This window comes from Salmo trutta, chromosome 2 (assembly GCF_901001165.1).
Source record: "Salmo trutta chromosome 2, fSalTru1.1, whole genome shotgun sequence".
Taxonomy (NCBI): domain Eukaryota; kingdom Metazoa; phylum Chordata; class Actinopteri; order Salmoniformes; family Salmonidae; genus Salmo; species Salmo trutta.
This window is the reverse complement of record NC_042958.1, coordinates 60,314,544-60,335,028: the sequence shown is the minus strand read 5'-3', so window position 1 is coordinate 60,335,028 and position 20,485 is coordinate 60,314,544. Positions and strand designations below refer to the sequence as shown.

Here is a 20,485-nt window from a genome sequence, read left to right as displayed (position 1 = left end):
CCCAGGGCCAACCGCACCAGTATATGGTCTCACAAGGGGTCTGAGGATCTCATCTCGGTACCTAATGGCAGTCAGGCTACCTCTGGCGAGCAAATGGAGGGCTGTGCGGCCCCCAAAGAAATGCCACCCCACACCATGACTGACCCACCGCCAAACCGGTCATGCTGGAGGATGTTGCAGGCAGCAGAACGCTCTCCACGGCGTCTCCAGACTCTGTCACGTCTGTCACGTGCTCAGTGTGAACCTGCTTTCATCTGTGAAGAGCACAGGGCGCCAGTGGCGAATTTGCCAATCTTGGTGTTCTCTGGCAAATGCCAAACGTCCTGCACGGTGTTGGGCTGTAAGCACAACCCCCACCTGTGGACGTCGGGCCCTCATACCCCCCTCATGGAGTCTGTTTCTGACCGTTTGAGCAGACACATGCACATTTGTGGCCTGCTGGAGGTCATTTTGCAGGGCTCTGGCAGTGCTCCTCCTGCTCCTCCTTGCACAAAGGCGGAGGTAGCGGTCCTGCTGCTGGGTTGTTGCCCTCCTACGGCCTCCTCCACGTCTCCTGATGTACTGGCCTGTCTCCTGGTAGCGCCTCCATGCTCTGGACACTACGCTGACAGACACAGCAAACCTTCTTGCCACAGCTCGCATTGATGTGCCATCCTGGATGAGCTGCACTACCTGAGCCACTTGTGTGGGTTGTAGACTCCGTCTCATGCTACCACTAGAGTGAAAGCACCACCAGCATTCAAAAGTGACCAAAACATCAGCCAGGAAGTAATTATATTTGGTCCGCGAGACAATACCAAATTACTACTAGAGCTGGCCCGCCGGTATTATACAGCGCATTCACCGCTAATACTATGAATCCCATAATGCTCTGCTGTTGTTTTCGCGCGCCAATCAGGACAGGACCCAGAAACGCCCTCTCCTCTGTGACAGTAGTCATAGCAACATAGACGCTACAACTGTCAGCGCGCTATCCCTTCCCAAAAATGGCGAAAAGAAAGGCAGAAAACAGGAGCTTTCTGGACAAGTGAGAGCAGAATATCTGTTTACATATGTAAAAGACAAACCTGTTTGTCTTGTTTGTGGAGTCAACGTGGCTGTAAGTAAGGAGTACAACATTAGACGACACTATGAAACGAAACACCATGACAAATACATGACAAAATTAACGTTTTCTTTGTGCACTTTTTCTTGCTACAAGGCATGGGCTTGAATGGTTGATTGATTTATTATCATTTTATTTGTAAAATTATTAGCCAGTGGAAAAAGTTTATTTTGGTATTTAAATCAGAAGGCTGCAAATAGAAAAGAGGCATACGATTTTTATTTAAATTGTATTTATTTAATAAATGAATGCCATTGATGTGTTTTTTCATTTGAAATTCGATTTTGCATGTCTCCACTATTAAATGATATATTGTATGGTAATAAGTGATGCTTGTTCCATATTCAATGTTAAAGCAAAACTTGTTTGGGTCCATATTAAAAGGTTCATTTGTTCAATGTTGGCCCGCGACTTTGTTCAGGTTTTACATTTTGGCCCACTGGGTATTTGAGTTTGACACCCCTGGTCTAGAGCATGGAGGCGCTACCAGGAGACAGGCCAGTACATCAGGAGACGTGGAGGAGGAACACCAAGATTTGCAAATTCGCCACTGGCGCCCTGTGCTCTTCACAGATGAAAGCAGGTTCACACTGAGCACATGTGACAGACGTGACAGAGTCTGGAGACGCCGTGGAGAACGTTCTGCTGCCTGCAACATCCTCCAGCATGACCGGTTTGGCGGTGGGTCAGTCATGGTGTGGGGTGGCATTTCTTTGGAGGGCCGCACAGCCCTCCATGTGCTCGCCAGAGGTAGCCTGACTGCCATTAGGTACCGAGATAAGATCCTCAGACCCCTTGTGAGACCATATGCTGGTGCGGTTGGCCCTGGGTTCCTCCTAATGCAAGACAATGCTAGACCTCATGTGGCTGGAGTGTGTCAGCAGTTCCTGCAAGAGGAAGGCATTGATGCTATGGACTGGCCCGCCCGTTCCCCAGACCTGAATCCAATTGAGCACATCTGGGACATCATGTCTCGCTCCATCCACCAATGCCACGTTGCACCACAGACTGTCCAGGAGTTGGCGGATGCTTTAGTCCAGGTCTGGGAGGAGATCCCTCAGGAGACCATTCGCCACCTCATCAGGAGCATGCCCAGGCGTTGTAGGGAGGTCATACAGGCACGTGGAGGCCACACACACTACTGAGCCTCATTTTGACTTGTTTTAAGGACATTACATCAAAGTTGGATCAATCTGTCACCAATTGGATGGAAACCTTTTGTGAATTTTTGTAACGTTGCCAATTATTTTTCCCGAACGTATTTAGTTATTTGGCCCTCAAACTTGGGACTCCATATGCCATTTCGAAAATGAGGCGTTTCCCGTGAACCGGAAATCGCGTCATCACACTCCCTCATCTGATTGGTGGACTAGGCGGAAATGTTGACTTTGTGGCAGTGCTGATTTTTAATTAATTTAACCAGACAAGTCAGTTAAGAACAAATTCCTATTTTACAATGACGGCCTACCCTGGCAATATCTTCCCCTAACCCGGAAAACGCTGGGCCAATTGTGCGACGCCCTATGGGACTCCCGATCACGGCTGGTTGTGTTACAGCCCAGGATCGAACCAGGGTCTTTAGTGACCCCTCTAGCACTGATCTATCAAGGAGGGGGGTCTGGGAAGATGGTGGAGGTGGATGTTTTGTTTCAAATTAATTGCACGTTGAATGGAGATGAGAAGGAATGGATTACAGTGGCAAACAAAAAAAGGAAACGAGAAGTAAAGTGGTTGTGGAGTCTAGTAAATCCAAGCTTAGTTCTGACTCGTTTAGTCAGAGTGAGGATTTTAGATCCATCGAAATACCTGGGAGATCCGTTTGAAGTCTCGATAAAAATCATAGATGTGTTGGATGAGGTGACAACAGTGAAAATAACAAGACATGGGTTTATTTTTGTATTTTTGTGTGTCTGAGGAGCAGGAGAGCGCTTTGCACCTGAAAAAGATATTAGAATGTATCGTGTGTGGATCTGCGAAGCAGGGCGCCTATGGTGCATGCCGACTGACCAGTATGGTGGCTGGAGTGAGGAAGCCGACTCCATCCATTCTTTTGTTCTTTCCTCCTTGCAGCGTCATATGTATATTTGGGTTATGTGAGATAATCTGTAAGAGCCTTCGTGCCCAAACCTTTGCAGTGTGATAAATGTTAACTATTTGGACATGGGGCGGCAGGTAGCCTAGTGGTTAGAGCGTTGGACTAGTAACCGAAAGGTTGCAAGATTGAATCCCCGAGCTGACAAGGTACAAATGTGTCATTCTGCCCCTGAACAAGGCTGTTCCTAGGCTGTCATTGAAAATAAGAATTTGTTCTTAACTGACTTGCCTAGTTAAATAAAGGTTAAACAAGTGTATGTAGAAAGGAAGAATATCGTATGCCAGTTGGAGCGAAATTCTGCAATTTAGGTGGTGAGCATGCACCCGAATTCAGGAAGTGCCCTGTTAGGGTGAAGGAGACCAACGTGGCAAGAATAGATAGGATACTTGTCCAGCATGTCTCCTATCTGGAGGCAGTAAGAAGAATGGAAGGAAGTAATGTTTAAGAAACCATAGTAGTTGTCACCAACAGGATCCTGACATGTTGCATGTTAAAAAGGTGAACTTTGTATCGTTTATTGCATTGGTTATAAACTGCACAGCGCTAACACTGTGAAATGCAGTGTTTGGTATTTGACAGGCATAATGGGACCCATGTCATCCAAAAAGTTATACTTTTAACTAATATGTCCTTAGAACATTCTTCCAAGAGTCTTGATGATCTTCCAGGTGCTTTTTGGCAAATTTGAGTCAAATTTTGTACGAGATGTGTCCCATAATGTCATGCTTGAAAACACACAAATGTCGCCGAGTTAAAGCCGTTCTGCATGCAAGTGGGCCAAAATGCCTCCACAGCGATGTGAGAGACTGATCAACAACTACAAGAAGCATTTAGTTGTCATTGCAGCTAAAGGTGGCGCAACCGGTTATTGAGTGTAAGGGGGCAATTACTTTTTCACACAGGGGAATTGGGTGTTGCATAACTTTGTTAATGAAATAAAATAAGTATACTTTTGTTTGTTATTTGTAAACTCAGGTTGGCTTTATCTAATTGTAGGTTTTGGTTGTGTAACAACACTGTAGGTGGAGGAGTGTGTCATGTGTAGTAGTACAAAACCAAGAGGCAGACAAGGCAGTTCAGCACTCAAAGGGGATGTATTAACTCAAAAATGGTTCACAGGTAGCTTGGGGAATCTTCATGTCCCAAAAGAATGTTCTCACAAAATAAGGCAAATACTCTAAATCAACAACTGGCCCTTTATGGCAGTAGCTGAACGTAAACTTAAATCACTGGGGAAGATAATCTTTTACCCAGAGACTCAAACCTTCGATATTGGGTGCTTACTGGTGCAATGTTTGTGACACAGGTTCGGTGTGTCCTCCTCGCGGCTCTCTCTCTCCCCCTCTCTGAATGCCACTACCTCTCCATGTTCTTCCACCCTAATTGCAGCCAACTGTACAAGATGTGCAGCTGCAGTCAATTAAGTCTATGTGGAGAGATGCCACACCTTATAATGAGTGGTTTAGGCACCAGGTGGGTCCAAATGCTGGTCTTTCCCACCCGTACACACCTCGGTTGCCAATACTTGAAGCTCTGATAATGTTCAATATCAAAAATAGAGAAAATCTGAAAGGGGCAAATACTTTTAAACGGCACTGTACATGTTGGGGTATGCTATTCACAAGGACGTATTGTTCCGTCTCACGATTCCAGAGCATGAAACGGCACAGGGGATATTCAGTGTGCTGCATGGCTATATTGACGAAAACAGATTCCATGGGATCGAATGGTGGGCTTTTGCACAGATGGGGCTCCATCTATGGCGGGTAGGCAGGCAGGCAGGCCTCTGCACTCTTTTTATGAATGTGTTTCTTTCTGCCACATGGATTCATTGTATGATACATGAGAACAACTGGTGGCAAAAGAGCTAAGCACAGAACTCTGAGGTACACTGCAGCAGGTAACTTCGATTGTAAACATGGTTGGGTAGGTTACTTTCTAAATGTAATCTGTTAGTTACTAGTTACCTGTCAAATTGTAATCAGTAATGTAACTTTATTACCCACACTCAGTAACAAGCTGATTACATTCAGCTACTTTTAGATTACTTTCCCCTTAGAGGCATTAGAAGACAAATGTATGTTACCAATTGAATGACATCTATTGCAAGATAAATCAATGTTGAAGTTTACATAGCCGGCCATATATGGATGATTTGACTTTATGGGTTGGTTATGTAGGCTTCTTCTAACCCATCGCTTTCTACTACATATAATAATACATATACGATTAAATTACAACTTTACATTAATAACCAAAGTCAGAATTCCATTCATTCCAATAAATGTAATACCCCTTGATCTTCAAGAATAGGACTTGGCAATATGGAAGTATAGATTAGCCAAATTGTTTTACCTGAGCATAACCCCAAAACAAAGGCTCATTGATTCGAGTTGAAAAATAAATGCTGCTTTCATGGCATGGCATGCATGGAGCACTACTGAAAAGTGCTATTTACATGTGAAAAATGTCTTCTGCATTTGCTATAGGCCTAATGTATACATTTTTGTTGGTGACACTTTGATATCCTGATAATATGCAGCTGTTTAAAGGGCAAATCCACAGATGTAACATTTACAAAACCCCACCTCTGTTTTGGTAAAAAGCTGAGGGATGGGCTTGGAGAAATGTAACCACTCTCAGATTAATAGCCAAAGGTATGGATACAAGGACTGACCATCCATGATATCAAAATTATTGTTTTAACCATGTGTTTGTTTATATTTACAATGTTTGCAAACATTGGAGAAAAACAAGCTTATATTTTGGGTTCTCATGGAGTGTGACAGTTGAATTAAGCTCATGGGGCATTTTATAAGTTATATTATTCAAGAATCAATGGAGATATATAGTACCAGTCAAAAGTTTGGACACCTACTCATTCAAGGGTTTTTCTTTATTTTTACTATTTTCTACAATAATGGTGAAGACGTCAAACTATGAAATAAGTGTTAAACAAATCAAAATATTTTAGATTTCAGATTATTCAAAGTAGCCACCCTTTGCTTTGCACACTATTGGCATTCTCTCAACCAGCTTCATGAGGTAGTCACTTGGAATGCATTTCAATTCACGTGTGTACCTTGTTGAATTTCTTTCCTTCTTAATGTGTTTGAGCCAATCAAGTGAAGCTGGTTGAGAGAATGCCAAGAGTGTGCAAAGCTGTCCAAGGCAACAGGTGGCTACTTTGAAGAATCTCAAATCTCAAATATTTTAATTTGTTTAACACTTTTTTTTGTGGTTACAACATGATTCCATATGTGTTATTTCATAGTTTTGATGTCTTCACTATTATTCTACAATGTAAAAAAATTAAGAAAAACCCTTGAATGACTAGGTGTCCAAACTTTTGACTGGTACTGTACATGTGTGTGTGTATATTTATAAGTCCAAAAATGGATGTAGCAACTTTAAGTCTCAAGTTTGAGAGTTTTTTTTTTTATCAGCATGAATTAGATTGAGCAATAAAAGCCCCACTTGTATTCCATAGGCTGGACTGTAGCCTACAAAAGCCTATTCCTACTTTTTTTACCGCGATCCATCAAACCCATTTTGTGTGTCATCATAGTGGTCTCTAATTTGTGGTCAGACTTTTTATTTAACCTTTTAACTAGGCAAGTCAGTTAAGAAGACATTCATATTTTACAATGATGGCCTTCCCCGGCCAAACCCGGACGACGCTGGCGGACGATTCTGGGCCAGTTGTGCGCCGCCCTATGGGACTCCCAATCACGGCCGGATGTGATACAGCCTGGATGGAACAAAAGGTGGAACAAATTTAAACTTGCGCCTTTTTTTAATGCTGATTTGAATGTCATTGAGAAAACAAGTGTCAAAGATTTTTTTTCGCAAACATCGTTTCTGAATTTAAAAGTAATCGAGTTTTTCAAAAGTATCTAATCTGATTACAATACTTTTGCTGGTAACGTAACGGTTTAGTTACCATTTTTATAATCCGTTACTCTCCAACCCTGATTGTAAACTATATACTGTACATCAAACCACATCCACTGCGCGCACGCCTGTTCGCAAAACGATGTGGAGATATGGGATCAGAGCATGACAATGTTCTATTTCACACCGAGGCTTAGTTATCGAGGGGGAGTGCTGGAAAGACTTCGCATTGAGAGAGGAACTTGTCATTCACAATGGATGTAAAACAAATGACTTGGTTGACTTTCTGTGTAATGAAAATAAAATGTATTCTTGCCTATGTAACAGGCTGGGAAACTGAACGCAAGCATGCACGGTAAATACAAAAACATTACACAGATTGACCGAATCAGTGGATTCAGAGGAAATAATTCTTATTGAAGTTTTTCCTCCGCTGTCCACGTTTCTAACAGAAAACAGCATCAGTAAATGTCCCACACGAGGGATGACTGCTCACCAACACTTGGAAGAGCACTTTGGAACTACTTACCAATTCATTTGACTTTGATCCTGGCTAAATTGACATGCCGGTGTTGTCGAAAATCTCATGGTTTTGTGGCTAGAGTCATACTTTCTATAGAACAAACTTCGTCAGGATAGGCAACCGTTATTAATAATTAATGTGTGTTACTAAACAGAGGGAGTAAAATGTTGGCAAGCAATACACATTTCAGAACAACTATGGCTGAATTATTATCCTTACGCTTTCAAAAATACTAGTCGAATAAGACATGGGAGAAATTACGAATTTTGGAAAATAAATGTATTTATAGACTAATACAAATCAGTAGCGGATTTAGGTACGGGCGACATCTTGCCAGGGGCCCCACGGGTCAACGCATTCACGGGTCATTATGGAGGAGTTTTAGATCCTGACAAACCGAATACCCTGCAATCTCCTTCTGAGCATTAATGCCTCGTTCAAAACAACTGGGAACTCGGAAAAATAGTTGAACGTTCAACCAACTCGACTTCCCAACCTAAGGATCACTGACGTCATGATTTGGCCTCGTATTTTTTAGAGTTCCCAGTTGTCTTGAAAGCACCATAAAACTCATGGTACCATTCGCCAGCTCATATCTTTGTGAAGCTGGATTCAGTGCTCTCGACTGCATTAAAACGACATTTCAATCCAGGTTGGATGTGACAGCAGAGATAAGGTGCTCCCTGTCGGCCACTGCATCAAGCACACCCACCTCATTAGTGGGGGTGAGATAAAGGACGTTAGACTGCAATTGTCATAGCCCCACATTAACAGTATGCGATGGTGAAATAGTCTACCGTTAGAATGTTAGTCAATTGACTGCCAAAGCACCAAATAAAAAAGTAAACGTTGGCTGTTAATTACAATATCTTCATGTTTGGGGTCATGAGAATTTTCAGATATCAAAATGGGGTCGTGGGCATAAAACGTTTGTTTCTTAGACCAGGGGTTCCCAATCTGTTCCTCTTACTGGTATTGTCATGGCCCTGCCTAAATTTATAACCTTCATAGGCATGTGCTTCTATCTTCAACTGTTGACCTTACCTCAAGTTCAGTTCCACATCCCTCCTGGTCCTAGTTTCACAGGAACTGGCCTGCCTTAATCAGGAAGTGAACTGTTCCGCTTTACCTCCTTCCTTAGAAATATTGATATTCAGCAATAACATGTCTGAAGAAACTTCCTGTACTTCCCCTTGTCTCTCTAGTCACCCCTACATATAAATGTATTATAATCAATAAGTTATAATATGGTAACAGGAATAAGTATATTTCAAGTTAAAACCCAAGTCAATAATTTATTAAATCCCAACATTTGTGGCAACTGCAGATAGACACTAAGGCAGGGGTGTCAAATCAACCTGGGAGGGCCTAGTGCCTGCAGATTTTTGGTTGTTCCTTTCAATTAAGCCCTATACAACCAGGTGTGAGGAGTTCCTTAATTCATCAATCAAATACAAGGAAGGAGCAAAAGCCAGCAAACACTCGGCCCTCCATGGAATGAGTTTGACACCTGTGCTAAGGCAACAAAACATTTCAAATACAAGCACAAATCAGAAAAGTCAACCATAATTCTAGCCTGATGCTTTTCTTTTTGAAAAAAAAAAAAAACACATACACTAAGGATAGCTTTTTAAAAAATATGGCTGAAACATTAAAAGTAGTACTTGAATTATATTACACATTTGTATAAATAGTACTTTGAGAAAGTGTATCTTAACACAATGTGAATAATGTAAAAAAAATTAAAAAATACTTAACATCAAATTCCATCTAAAAGTAAAGTGGAATGTACAGCGAGGTTCAAAAGTATTTAGACAGTAGCATTTCAGAGACCCACTAAATCCTAGAGACTGACTCATGTGGAAGTGTTCAGAAACATTCTAATTTACATAAAGTGACTCAAATGACAATTCACCATTCATTTATATTGGGCACAAAATAAACTGAAACACAACCAAAACAAACTGCAAATGCATCCAGCAAGTTTGTAGTCACAAGCTTGATGTAGCCAATGCATGCTAGGAATATGGGACCAAATATTGAACGTTTGACTACTTTAATACACAAGTGGATTTGTCCCCATACTTTGGTGGACTATGTACAAAAACGGTTCACCCGATATGGATCTAAATACCCACAAATTAAATCTGACATTCTGCACTTTAATCCCATAGATATTTTGAAAGTGCTGGAGTACAGGGCCAAAACAAAATTGTCACTGTCCAAATACTATTGGACCTTACTAAGTCAAGTTCATGGCTCATATCCTCAGACAAAATTCAGCATTGAGGATACGGAGCCACTTTGAAAAATGTCACTTACATTAAACTGAATCTAAACCAATAGGCTCAAGTAAAAGGAAGCTAAATTGTAACCATGTGAGTAAAGAAATCATTCACGCTCTGATGAATGTCTGACGACCGAAAGCGCAGCCTAAAGAAATTGATCCTGAGTGTGCGGAGATTCATTTACCAACTTCACAAACAGGTGCTCATGATCCTATACTGATCAAATTGATACTGTCACCTTACTACCAACTCTGCTTTGTCAATAAAATCCCTAAGGCTCAAACTGTTGTTTATAAGTGAGATGTGTTGCCAAAACGTTCAAACCTGCAACCCACCTATTGTGTTTTTCCACACCGTTATGCTTAACATCCCATACTTAGTTACAGATAAGTTCTTTACCGCCCCATATCATGAGCCTTAAGGACTGGAATAGTCCCTTCCACCACAGGTTGGGCACAAAAGTATAGTTCCATTGATTGTGTTTCAAAGTGAAAAGCAGGAAAAATTACATATTACCAACAAAGTGGCACAATATACAATTTGGCAAGGATCGTTAACATTTAGGTAAAAAAAAAAAACACGCCATTTTTCAAGTGCGTGGATGACTTCTGCTCTGTATGGGAATTATTACTGAAGGCAAACAGGAAAATATTTTGTCACCCCTTTTGCATCTGCATTCACCAAGTTACCTCGACACATATTTGTAGGACATGTTACAGGGGCGGTCTGTGTAACTGCTTTCGCTTTGAAACACAATCGCACAGTGGAACTTTACTTTTCCACCCAACCTGTGGTGGGAGGGAATATTCCAGTCCTTAAGAGTTATTTACCGCCCCATATCATGAGCCTTATCTGTAAGCAACCAAGTAAAGTGGTGTGGAAAAATACCTTAGGTGGGTTGCAGGTTTGAACATTTGAGGCTCCACATTTATGAACAACAGTTTGAGCCTTAGGGGTTTTTCACCTCTCTGGAATATAGCATAAAAAATGAAATGTAACCCAACATGGCTGCATTCATATTATTTAAAATAGAGAGAACGTCTGAAAGCAGAGGATCTTTTAAAACTAGTAATTTTATCTTTAAATTATATTTTTCTATGTATACGTCAGTATACATTCTTTCGTGGTACCATGATGTAACATCTGACATCAAGCCAACTAGCAGCTCATATTTCCCTCTTTTAGTCCTTCTGTTGTTCTCTCCTCGTTTCCTCCCCCTCACACACTAGTTGAATCCTCTATATCTTCTGCCCCTTCCCTCTGTGGGAGGAGCCTGAGGTTCTCCTCGCCCAATGGCAAGGAAGAATCCTTAGGTATTCTATTCCTTTCCAGGTGTTCGTCCAATAGGGCGGCTACGGGGGTGTCACACTCCACGGTGCTGCACTTAGTGTATACGCCCCCCATGTCGGTTCCCAGGCCACTTCCTATGGAGTTGCGTCTAGCTCGGTTTCTCAGGGTGGAGTGGATGTAGCCCAGGGGAACAGGCAACGTGGCGAATATGATCAAAACAGCCAAGACGCCCAGGGCCCAGTCAGGGTAGTCCAGAGTCACCTCTGAGGCCTGAGGGAGAGACCGAGATGATTAAATGCAATTATAAACTGGGTGGTTCGAGCCCTGAATGCTGATTGGTTGACAGCCGTGGTATAATCAGACCGTACACAACAGGTACGACAACATTTTTATTTTAACTGCTCTAATTACATTTCTAACCTGTTTATAATATCAATAAGGCACCTCAGGGGTTTGTGATTATATGGCCAATATACCATGGCTAAGGCTGTGTCCAGGCACTCCGTGTTGCATCATGCTAAGGACAACCCTTAGCCGTGGTATATTGGCCATAAACCAAACCCTCTGGTCTTATTGGTTAAATATAATACGATCCAAAGTGAGAGGACAATGAGCAGCCTAGCGTTGCCTAACCGTTTCTCTGTTCCAGGCAGTGTAGGTGGGCCGTTTGAAGCACATCTTTAGCAGGCTGGCTCCCAGCAGTCCCAGCATGGCCAGCAGACACACATACTTCCACAGATACTTATAGACCACAGGGGGGCGCCAGTGCAGCATCTTCTCTATGTCATCAAGGAACCTGGTCATTCAGATATACAAGGCAATGATCAGTGAGAGACCAGTGGAAACAGACACAGCGAGTCAACCTGAAGGATCAATGTTTTAAATCCACATTTGGAGCCACTTTCGTTCTACCTTGAATAATTCAAGTATGATTACATTTCTTCATTAAAGATATTCTTCGGTACTTTTGTACCATTTTTAGCCAGTAGTTCTGAAAGTAGCACCCACGAGCCAAAAGTGGTCCCTGAATTTCAGATATGTGCACCATGTCATAACTCTCTCTCTGGCTCTACTGTGTGTGTGTGTGTCTTGCTAGCTGTCACTCAAATGGCGAGGGGCTGAAGCTCATTGGCTGTAACTCGAATTGCTAGGGGGCTGGCCCATGTGGGGGTAAATGTAGGGAAAATGGCACCGCACATCTTCCAAAAAACAATTGCTTTAAAACTAGGGACTTCGTGGCTAATTTAGGTAATATGCTCATAGATTATGCATGTATGAACTACACATTGACACATCACTAAAAAGGGGAGGTTTCAAAAAATACTTACTAGTCGCCAAAGCACCGGAGGATGTCTTTAATGAATATTCCGCTTTCGTGAAATAAATTGTCTCATCTAATTTCTGAAGTGTGCCATGCGGTTTATGCAGTCACTGTAGCTAATAGGTTCTTACCGGTCAGCGCCGTACACCCAGGACACGCTGAAACACTCAAACACCACCACGATGATGAGGGGCAGGGTGGCGGAGTAGTCGTCAAACATCATCACAAAGTAGTTCCCACAGCGCTGAGTGAACAGCATGCCAATCAGGAAGCCGATGATGCAGCTACACACTGGGGGACAGAGGGAAAACATTACAGATCCCACACAGATATACTGGGCATATTTACTAAAGAGGAGTCAGGACTAACAGTCAGGCCCCATTATGATGCCATCTTATAAAACGTGACCGCATATTCAAATTTGGTTTGCGCCTAGGCGAAGCGAACGTCTGTGCCTCACATATTCTCTGAAAAGACCTTTGCTTGGAAAAACAAGAAAAAAAGTGGCAATGTTTGTCCTTCTTGAGACACCATAGCAACAATTTAGCCAGGATACACTTCCTCAAAATAGACAAATCAAGAAATCTGTAATTCATTGATGTTTTTACCAAGCAGGCCTTAGTTAAATGTAAATTTGCCTGACTAAGATGTTTGGTGCAGTATTTCTCAAGTGAAAAAATGTTGCATGAAATTGTCCTCCCTCATTAAATTACAAACACTTAATTGAATAATCCCGTCCATATGTCCCACTCCTACTGGGAGTAGTAAGTACTGTTAACCAATCACCGACGAAGGGGCGTAGACTTCGGGCTACCGAACTTCGACTGTTTTCAAATCCTTTTTGAAATACTGACAGTCTAAACACCAATTACAAGTTACCAAATCGGATGTGTTTGTTCAGACAGCAGTCATTTGCTGACATGGCTACACTAGTTGTCATAGTAGCGACAGGCGTGTTGTTATGGATACAGGTATCCTGTGTGTGTATTTTCTTTCCTTCTGCCCTATTCACAGGTGCCACCAATCAGTCGCTAATCTGAAGACACCTGCTTCTTTTCTCTTACCCAATCACATCCCCTTTCCCTTGGTTTAAAAAGCCAGTCAGTTTTCTCAATAGCTCAATCTCTCTGAATCTCTCTTTGGATTGAGCTCTTTAGTTTTTTTGCTCCTACATGTCACATTTGTTTGGTATTATGTGAGTGTTTTGTTATGGTGTTTGACTGTTGGTGTGATGGTAGGAAAAGGGGGTACCAAGCCAAGTCGCCCATGGGCATACATTACCCGTAGGAATACTTTGTCTAAGAACACTAGTTAGAACTGGGCGGACCACCTGCTGTATTTTATTGGTTAGCTAGCTGTATTGAAGCAGGCAAGTCTAGCTTAGGGGTGTTTTTGGATATTTGTTTCTTTCCTTGGGTCCAGCTCAGCCCCTTTCCCCCCCTCCCCATTACTGTGTGTTTAAACAATGAACCATGAGTGTTTGACGGTAGATTTAACCTCTCTAGGGTTGGGGGCAGTATTTTCACATCCGGATAAAAAACATACCCGATTTAATCTGGTTATTACTCCTGCCCAGAAACTACAATATGCATATAATTTTGATTTGGATAGAAAACACCCTAAAGTTTCTAAAACTGTTTGAATGGTGTCTGTGAGTATAACAGAACTCATATGGCAGGCCAAAACCTGAGAAGATTCTGTACAGGAAGTGCCCTCTCTGACCATTTCTTGACCTTCTATAGCCTCTTTATCGAAAACAGAGGATCTCTGCTGTAGTGACATTTTCTAAGGCTCCCATAGGCTCTCAGAAGGCGCCAGAACGTTGAATGATGACTCTGCAGTCCCTGGCTGAAAAACAGTAGCGCATTTGGATAGTGGTCGATCAGAGAACAATGACACGGGTGTGCACGTGAAGAGTCCATTTTCTTCTTTCTGTCTTTGAACGAAAACAACATCTCCCGGTCGGAATATTATCGCTATTTTACGAGAAAAATCGCATAAAAATTGATTTTAAACAGCGTTTGACATGCTTCGAAGTACGGTAACGGAATATTTTGAATTTTTTTGTCACGTCATGCATCCGCGCGTCACCGTTCGGATAGGGACCTGAACGCACGGACAAAACAGAGGATATTTGAACATATCTATGGATTATTTTGAACCAAAACAACATTTGTGGATGAAGTAGAAGTCCTGGGAGTGCATTCTGACGAAGAACAGCAAACGTAATCCAATTTTTCTTATAGTAATTCTGAGTTTAGTGAACGCCAAACTTGGTGGGTGTCAAATTAGCTAGCCCGTGATGGCGAGCTATCTACTCAGAATATTGCAAAATGTGCTTTTGCCGAAAAGCTATTTTAAAATCGGACACCGCGATTGCATAAAGGAGTTCTGTATCTATAATTCTTAAAATAATTGTTATGTTTTTTGTGAACGTTTATCGTGAGTAATTTAGTAAATTCACCGGAAGTTTTCGGTATGTTTGCTAGTTCTGAACGTCACATGCTAATGTAAAAAGCTGTTTTTTGATATAAATATGAACTTGATTGAACAAAACATGCATGTATTGTATAACATAATGTCCTAGGAGTGTCATCTGATGAAGATCATCAAAGGTTAGTGCTGCATTTAGCTGTGGTTTTGGTTTTTGTGACATATGCTAGCTTGAAAAATGGGTGTGTGATCATTTCTGGCTGGGTACTCTCCTGACATAATCTAATGTTTTGCTTTCGTTGTAAAGCCTTTTTGAAATCGGACAATGTGGTTAGATTAACGAGAGTCTTGTCTTTAAAATGGTGTAAAATAGTTATATGTTTGAGAAATTGAAGTAATAGCATTTTTAAGGTTTTTGAATATCGCGCCACTCGATTCCACTGGCTGTTGACTAGGTTGGACGATTTCGTCCCACATACCCGAGAGAGGTTATTAGTTCTCACTGTTCCTTTTGACTGTTATAATTTGCACGAGTTACGTTACGGGTCTCATATCCATCCACCCTAGACTGCAGGGCCAAAGGGATTCGTAACACGTGTGCACAGTGGTGGTGGTTGTTAACTCGAAATGACACACTGACAAGGTTCCAGTTTAACGTTTACTAAACTGTATTAGCACACTACATGGTTGCCATAGCACTCAGGCCAGGTTCATCAACAATGAGACTGCTGCGCAGGCGCACTAATAAGAGTGATAGCCCCGTAATAATAGAAATATAGGGATACTTAAAAACAACTTAAGTGGTGCTCGTGCTTCCCATCACTCATGTAGCCTGCCATGGACGTTTCCCAGTTTTTTAAATGTTCAAAATCATAATGTAAGAACACTTCAGAGTAGCTAGCAAGCAACAAGACATGCCAAATAAGTCTAAAAACCACTTGAGGCCAAATAAATCCGATTTGACCGTTCAGACAAGTCGCATGGACAGGAATCAGATTTATATCTGATTTCAAACCACCTACGAAGGTGGAACAATATTGGATTTGAGACACTTGACTGCCAACGTGAATAAGCCTTTATTGTACTTGACCTCTATAGTTTTCTTCTAGTGGTTCCCAAATAGGGTTTAATACCGGTAAACAGTATCCCGAGATTTCTCGACCAAGCTCCTTCCTGTTTCCTGAGGAAAATTATGACGGGACCAATAATATACAATAGCTATACCACACTAATGCAAAATGGGCACGTGCGATTAGCTACATGAACTGGACATAACTCTGGCTTCATTCATACATAAGACCAGTCATCACAACGCTAACAGCCTGCCATATTTACTCGACATCAAGTCCCCAATAGAATACTTCATGGCTTGAATTGCTGAATTTCATGAATAGGCTAAACGAGACCGACAGTTACGGTAGACAATCTCCATACTACCAGTGTGGCACTGGCAGAGGCTCAAAATATGTGCGCTTCTCGCTCACTGTTAACAAAACGGTTGATACACTGGGTCCGAAATAGGGTAGACATTTGCAACATTGTTCCATGATTTACACTACAAGAGCATGGCGGACTTAGATTCACTAGGAATTGATCAACCGCGGCGCTATCCATGGTGCTGAATCTCCGCTCCTTGCTTTGTTTAGAGGAGAATCTGATATGTTCCCAGTCACTCTATAAGCAGGTTATCATACAGTAAAAACTGAATTTTCACTAGACTGTAATAACCTCAACAATTTACCAGTTAGCCAATAGTGCTTCAGATTCCTACATAACTAGGCTACATCAACAAAATATGGTGGTGACTTAAATTGCAACAAATACAGAGCATTCGGAAAGTATTCAGACCCCTTCTATTTTTCAACGTTTTGTTACGTTACAGCCCTATTTAAAAAAACATTTTTTATCCTCATCAATCTACACAAAATACCCCATAATGACAAAGGGAAAACAGGTTTTTAGAAATGGTTTGCAAATGTATTAAAAATGAAAAACAAATATCTTATGTAAATAAGTATTCAGACCCTTTGCTATGAGACTAAATTGAGCTCAGGTGCATCCTGTTTCCATTGATCATCCTTGAGATGTTTCTACAACTTGATTGGAGCCCACCTGGCGTAAATTAAATTGATTGGACATCATTTGGAAAGGCACACACCTGTCTATATAAAGGTCCCACAGTTGACAGTGCAAATCAAAGCAAAAACCAAGCCATGAAGTAGAGGAATTGTCCATAATCCTCCGAGACAGGATTATGTCGGAACAGATCTGGGGAAGGGTACCAAAACATTTCTGCACACTGCTTGTGAAGCACTGAAGGTGCTTCAACAAAGTACTGAGTATAGGGTCTGAATAATTATTTAAATGTGATTTCAATTTCTAAACACCTGTTTTTGCTTTGTCATTGAGGTATTGTGTGTAAATTGATGAGAGAAAAAAAACAATTGAATCCACTTTAGAATAAGGCTGTAACTTAACAAAATGTGGAAAAAGTCAAGGGGTCTGAATACTTTCCCAATGCACTGTACATCAAACAGTTCGATCAATGTGTATATTTCTAGATTTACAGTGTAGTATAGTTATGTCAGATTTTTTGCGCTGGAATTATTATTTCTAAATTGCAGTTCCGTTTTGAACGGGAATCTATCAATTTCCTCGTCAAGGAAAATTGGTAGATAAAAAAATATATTCACAAACTTGAGGTCAGAAACTCACAGGCTGCCTGACTGGGTCACGAGACACTCTTTACCTGTGAGTATGGTCTTGTGGCGCTTCAGCACTTTGAAGTTGTCGGTGAGGGGTGTGAGGATGCCCTCCATGGTGCCGAACATGGTGCTAAGACCCAGGTTGAGCAGCATGAGGAAGAACAGGGCTGACCAGAAGGGACTGCCCGGGAACAGAGTCATGGCCTCTGTGAAGGCTATGAACGCCAGCCCTGTGCCCTCCACACCCTGCGAGAGAGGCCAAAGGGGAGACTTACATTTATCGTGACATAGCATCTCAACAGATCCAAACTTTACCTTTACATTTTATATACACATTTTAGCTATAAACCTACTAAAATGTAATTTGTTAATTCATAATGAGTGGGAGGAGCAACAAACAGGCAGGTTAGTTTGGTTTCCAAATAAAGAGGGCAAAGCTGTAACTCAAAGAATATAGAGAGTGAGATGCAGTAGAAGAAGAGGCAGGCTTGAACGCAAGATCAACCGTTTACCTTGTTCATCACATTCTCCAGGCTGCAGTCGGTGAGGTTGCCAGGGACCTTGGCTCCGTGAACATTGAACCACTCCCTGTAGGCCTCCAGGACTTCCAAGCTGGGGTCAGAGATGTTGAACACGGGCAGCAGGTCCCGGTCAAGAGGGCCCACTGAGAACTGCTCCGACAGCTTCTCCAAGTTACTGAGAGAGGGGAGGGTGGAGAACAAGCAGTCAGTTCATTGTACATTTTAGCAACGGCCCAGAGTTTTCTGACCGAGTAGGTATGACATTTAATAGATTACTCCAACTGGTGGCCCGTGGGCGTTTTTATTTGGCCCCCAAGTTCTGAGCAAAAAAACCCACAAAAAAGCACACTTACTGAGTCACGCAGCGCATGGCGACTTCCCTGGCGCGGAAGCCCAGCACGGCGAACACCACCAGCGTGGCGAGGACAGAGGTGAGAAAGTTGATGGTGGAGACAGTGAGGGCGTCGCGGTGGCAGTTGTTGCTGCGTGGGTTGTAGGAGGAATAGGCGATGACCGAGCCAAAGCCCAGGCCCAGGGCGAAGAAAACCTGCGTTGCTGCCTGGCGCCACACCTGCACCTCACCCCAGATCTCCAGCTGGAGGGAGAAAAGAGGGGGGTGAAGAGAGCGAGGGGGAAAAAAGAGCGAGGGGGAGAGAGTCAGTGGAGAAACAAAGTCAGTTAACCCTGCTAGATTTCTGCCCCAGTCAACTGTAAGAGCTGTTATTATGAAGTGGAAAAGTCTAGGAGCAACACCGGCTCAGATGCAAAGTGGTAGGCCACACAAGCTCACAGAACGGGACCGCCGAGCACTGAAGCGTGTAAAATACGTCTGTTGCAACACTCGCTACCGAGTTCCAAACTGCCTCTGGAAGCAAGTCACCACAGCAATGTTCCAACGTCTAATGGAAAGTCTTTCATATTAATGTCCATGATTTTGGAATGAAATGTTCAATGAGCAGGTGTCCACATACACTACATGACCAAAATGTATCTAGTTTGTTAATTGCCATGGTTTCAAAAGCTGAGAAATGATGAACCACATACCCCTTTGGAGCAAATCAGAAGAACAGTTACAAAACACACTAACAGGGTTTGTTATAAGTGTGTGCTTAAGCAGGCGTGCTGGGTGGATGATGATGATACCTTAGGGTAGAACATGTACTTGATGCCCTCTGCAGCCCCTTCCAGCATCAGCCCTCTGATGAGGAAACACAGCAGCACCACGTAGGGGAAGACCGAGGAGAAATACATCACCTTGGACGAGAAGAGGAGGAGGGGTAGATAAGGCTTACAGCAGGGAAAACGGTCATTCCACACTTTTTTTCCCCCCACTGAATCACGCAGAAAATCCCTGCTAGGGGGGAAATGTAGGTTTTAACTACATTACATTTACATTACATTTTAGTCATTTAGCAGACGCCCTTATCCAGAGCGACTTACAGTAGTGAATGCATACATTTCATTTCATACATTATTTATCTGTGCTGGCCCCCAGTGGGAATCGAACCCACAACCCTGGTGTTGCAAACACCATGCTCTACCAACTGAGCTACAGGGAATTAATTAAACAACAAAGAATATGATCTACATGATCAGTCTGTGTGTGAAATAAAAAGTGGTTAATGTGAACCTAACTCACAGCTAAAAAATGTAAAGAAAGCAATCCGATGTTATTTGTTGCATAGACTTTACTGCAAATGACAGTCAAGTCTTGAGAAAAAACAATACACTAATATTGCAGTTAGCCATGAGAGCCTTTATAATAGAATGCTTGTGACCACACACACACATCTAAATACTGCATTTGGGAAAAAAAACATCTTACGTAGAACTAGAATGAAACAATCAGGTATTCTATTCTATTAGACATTGATCAAGTGCACAAGGCTGCATATGTGCAAAAATACCATTCACTGAGTAAAACATTAAATAATCCCCCCTCACTCACACACGTTACTGTCAAGTTCAACACAACAAAAGCAATATCTTTGGGCTACACTGCACATCATACACTTTCTGCCTGTGGACAGCTGTTCTACAATGTGCCAGCAGATCATGATTCCCTTTGTTGGCATAATTGACCTCTTTCAGTATGGAATCACTTGGGAGTTAGTGGATTTTGGACAAACTTCCCCTTTAACCTGTTAGGGTATAGGGGGCAGTATTGAGAATATTTTGAAAAAATATGTGCCCATTTTTAACTGCCTCCTACACCTACCCAGTAACTACAATATGCATATACTTATTATATATGGATAGAAAACACCCTAAAGTTTCAAAAACTGTTTGAATGGTGTCTGTGAGTATAAC

General features: G+C 42.1%; 1 protein-coding gene across 6 annotated transcripts in view; it reads right to left on the bottom strand.

Annotated features, from left to right (window-relative positions):
• Positions 1-8,892: 8,892 nt before the first annotated feature.
• The window catches only part of LOC115159404 (sodium-dependent neutral amino acid transporter B(0)AT2), a 32,659-nt gene continuing 21,066 nt past the window's right edge, over positions 8,893-20,485 (bottom strand). For all 6 annotated transcript variants that reach the window (XM_029709082.1, XM_029709114.1, XM_029709091.1 and 3 more), the window contains exons 6-12: positions 19,319-19,429; positions 18,529-18,770; positions 18,167-18,350; positions 17,699-17,900; positions 12,648-12,807; positions 11,829-11,991; positions 8,893-11,465 (exon numbers count right to left, since the gene is read on the bottom strand). In XM_029709082.1, the coding sequence (XP_029564942.1) occupies positions 11,124-11,465; positions 11,829-11,991; positions 12,648-12,807; positions 17,699-17,900; positions 18,167-18,350; positions 18,529-18,770; positions 19,319-19,429 (1,404 nt within the window). In that variant the 3' untranslated portion in view covers positions 8,893-11,123. The remainder of the gene's footprint in view (positions 11,466-11,828; positions 11,992-12,647; positions 12,808-17,698; positions 17,901-18,166; positions 18,351-18,528; positions 18,771-19,318; positions 19,430-20,485) is intronic.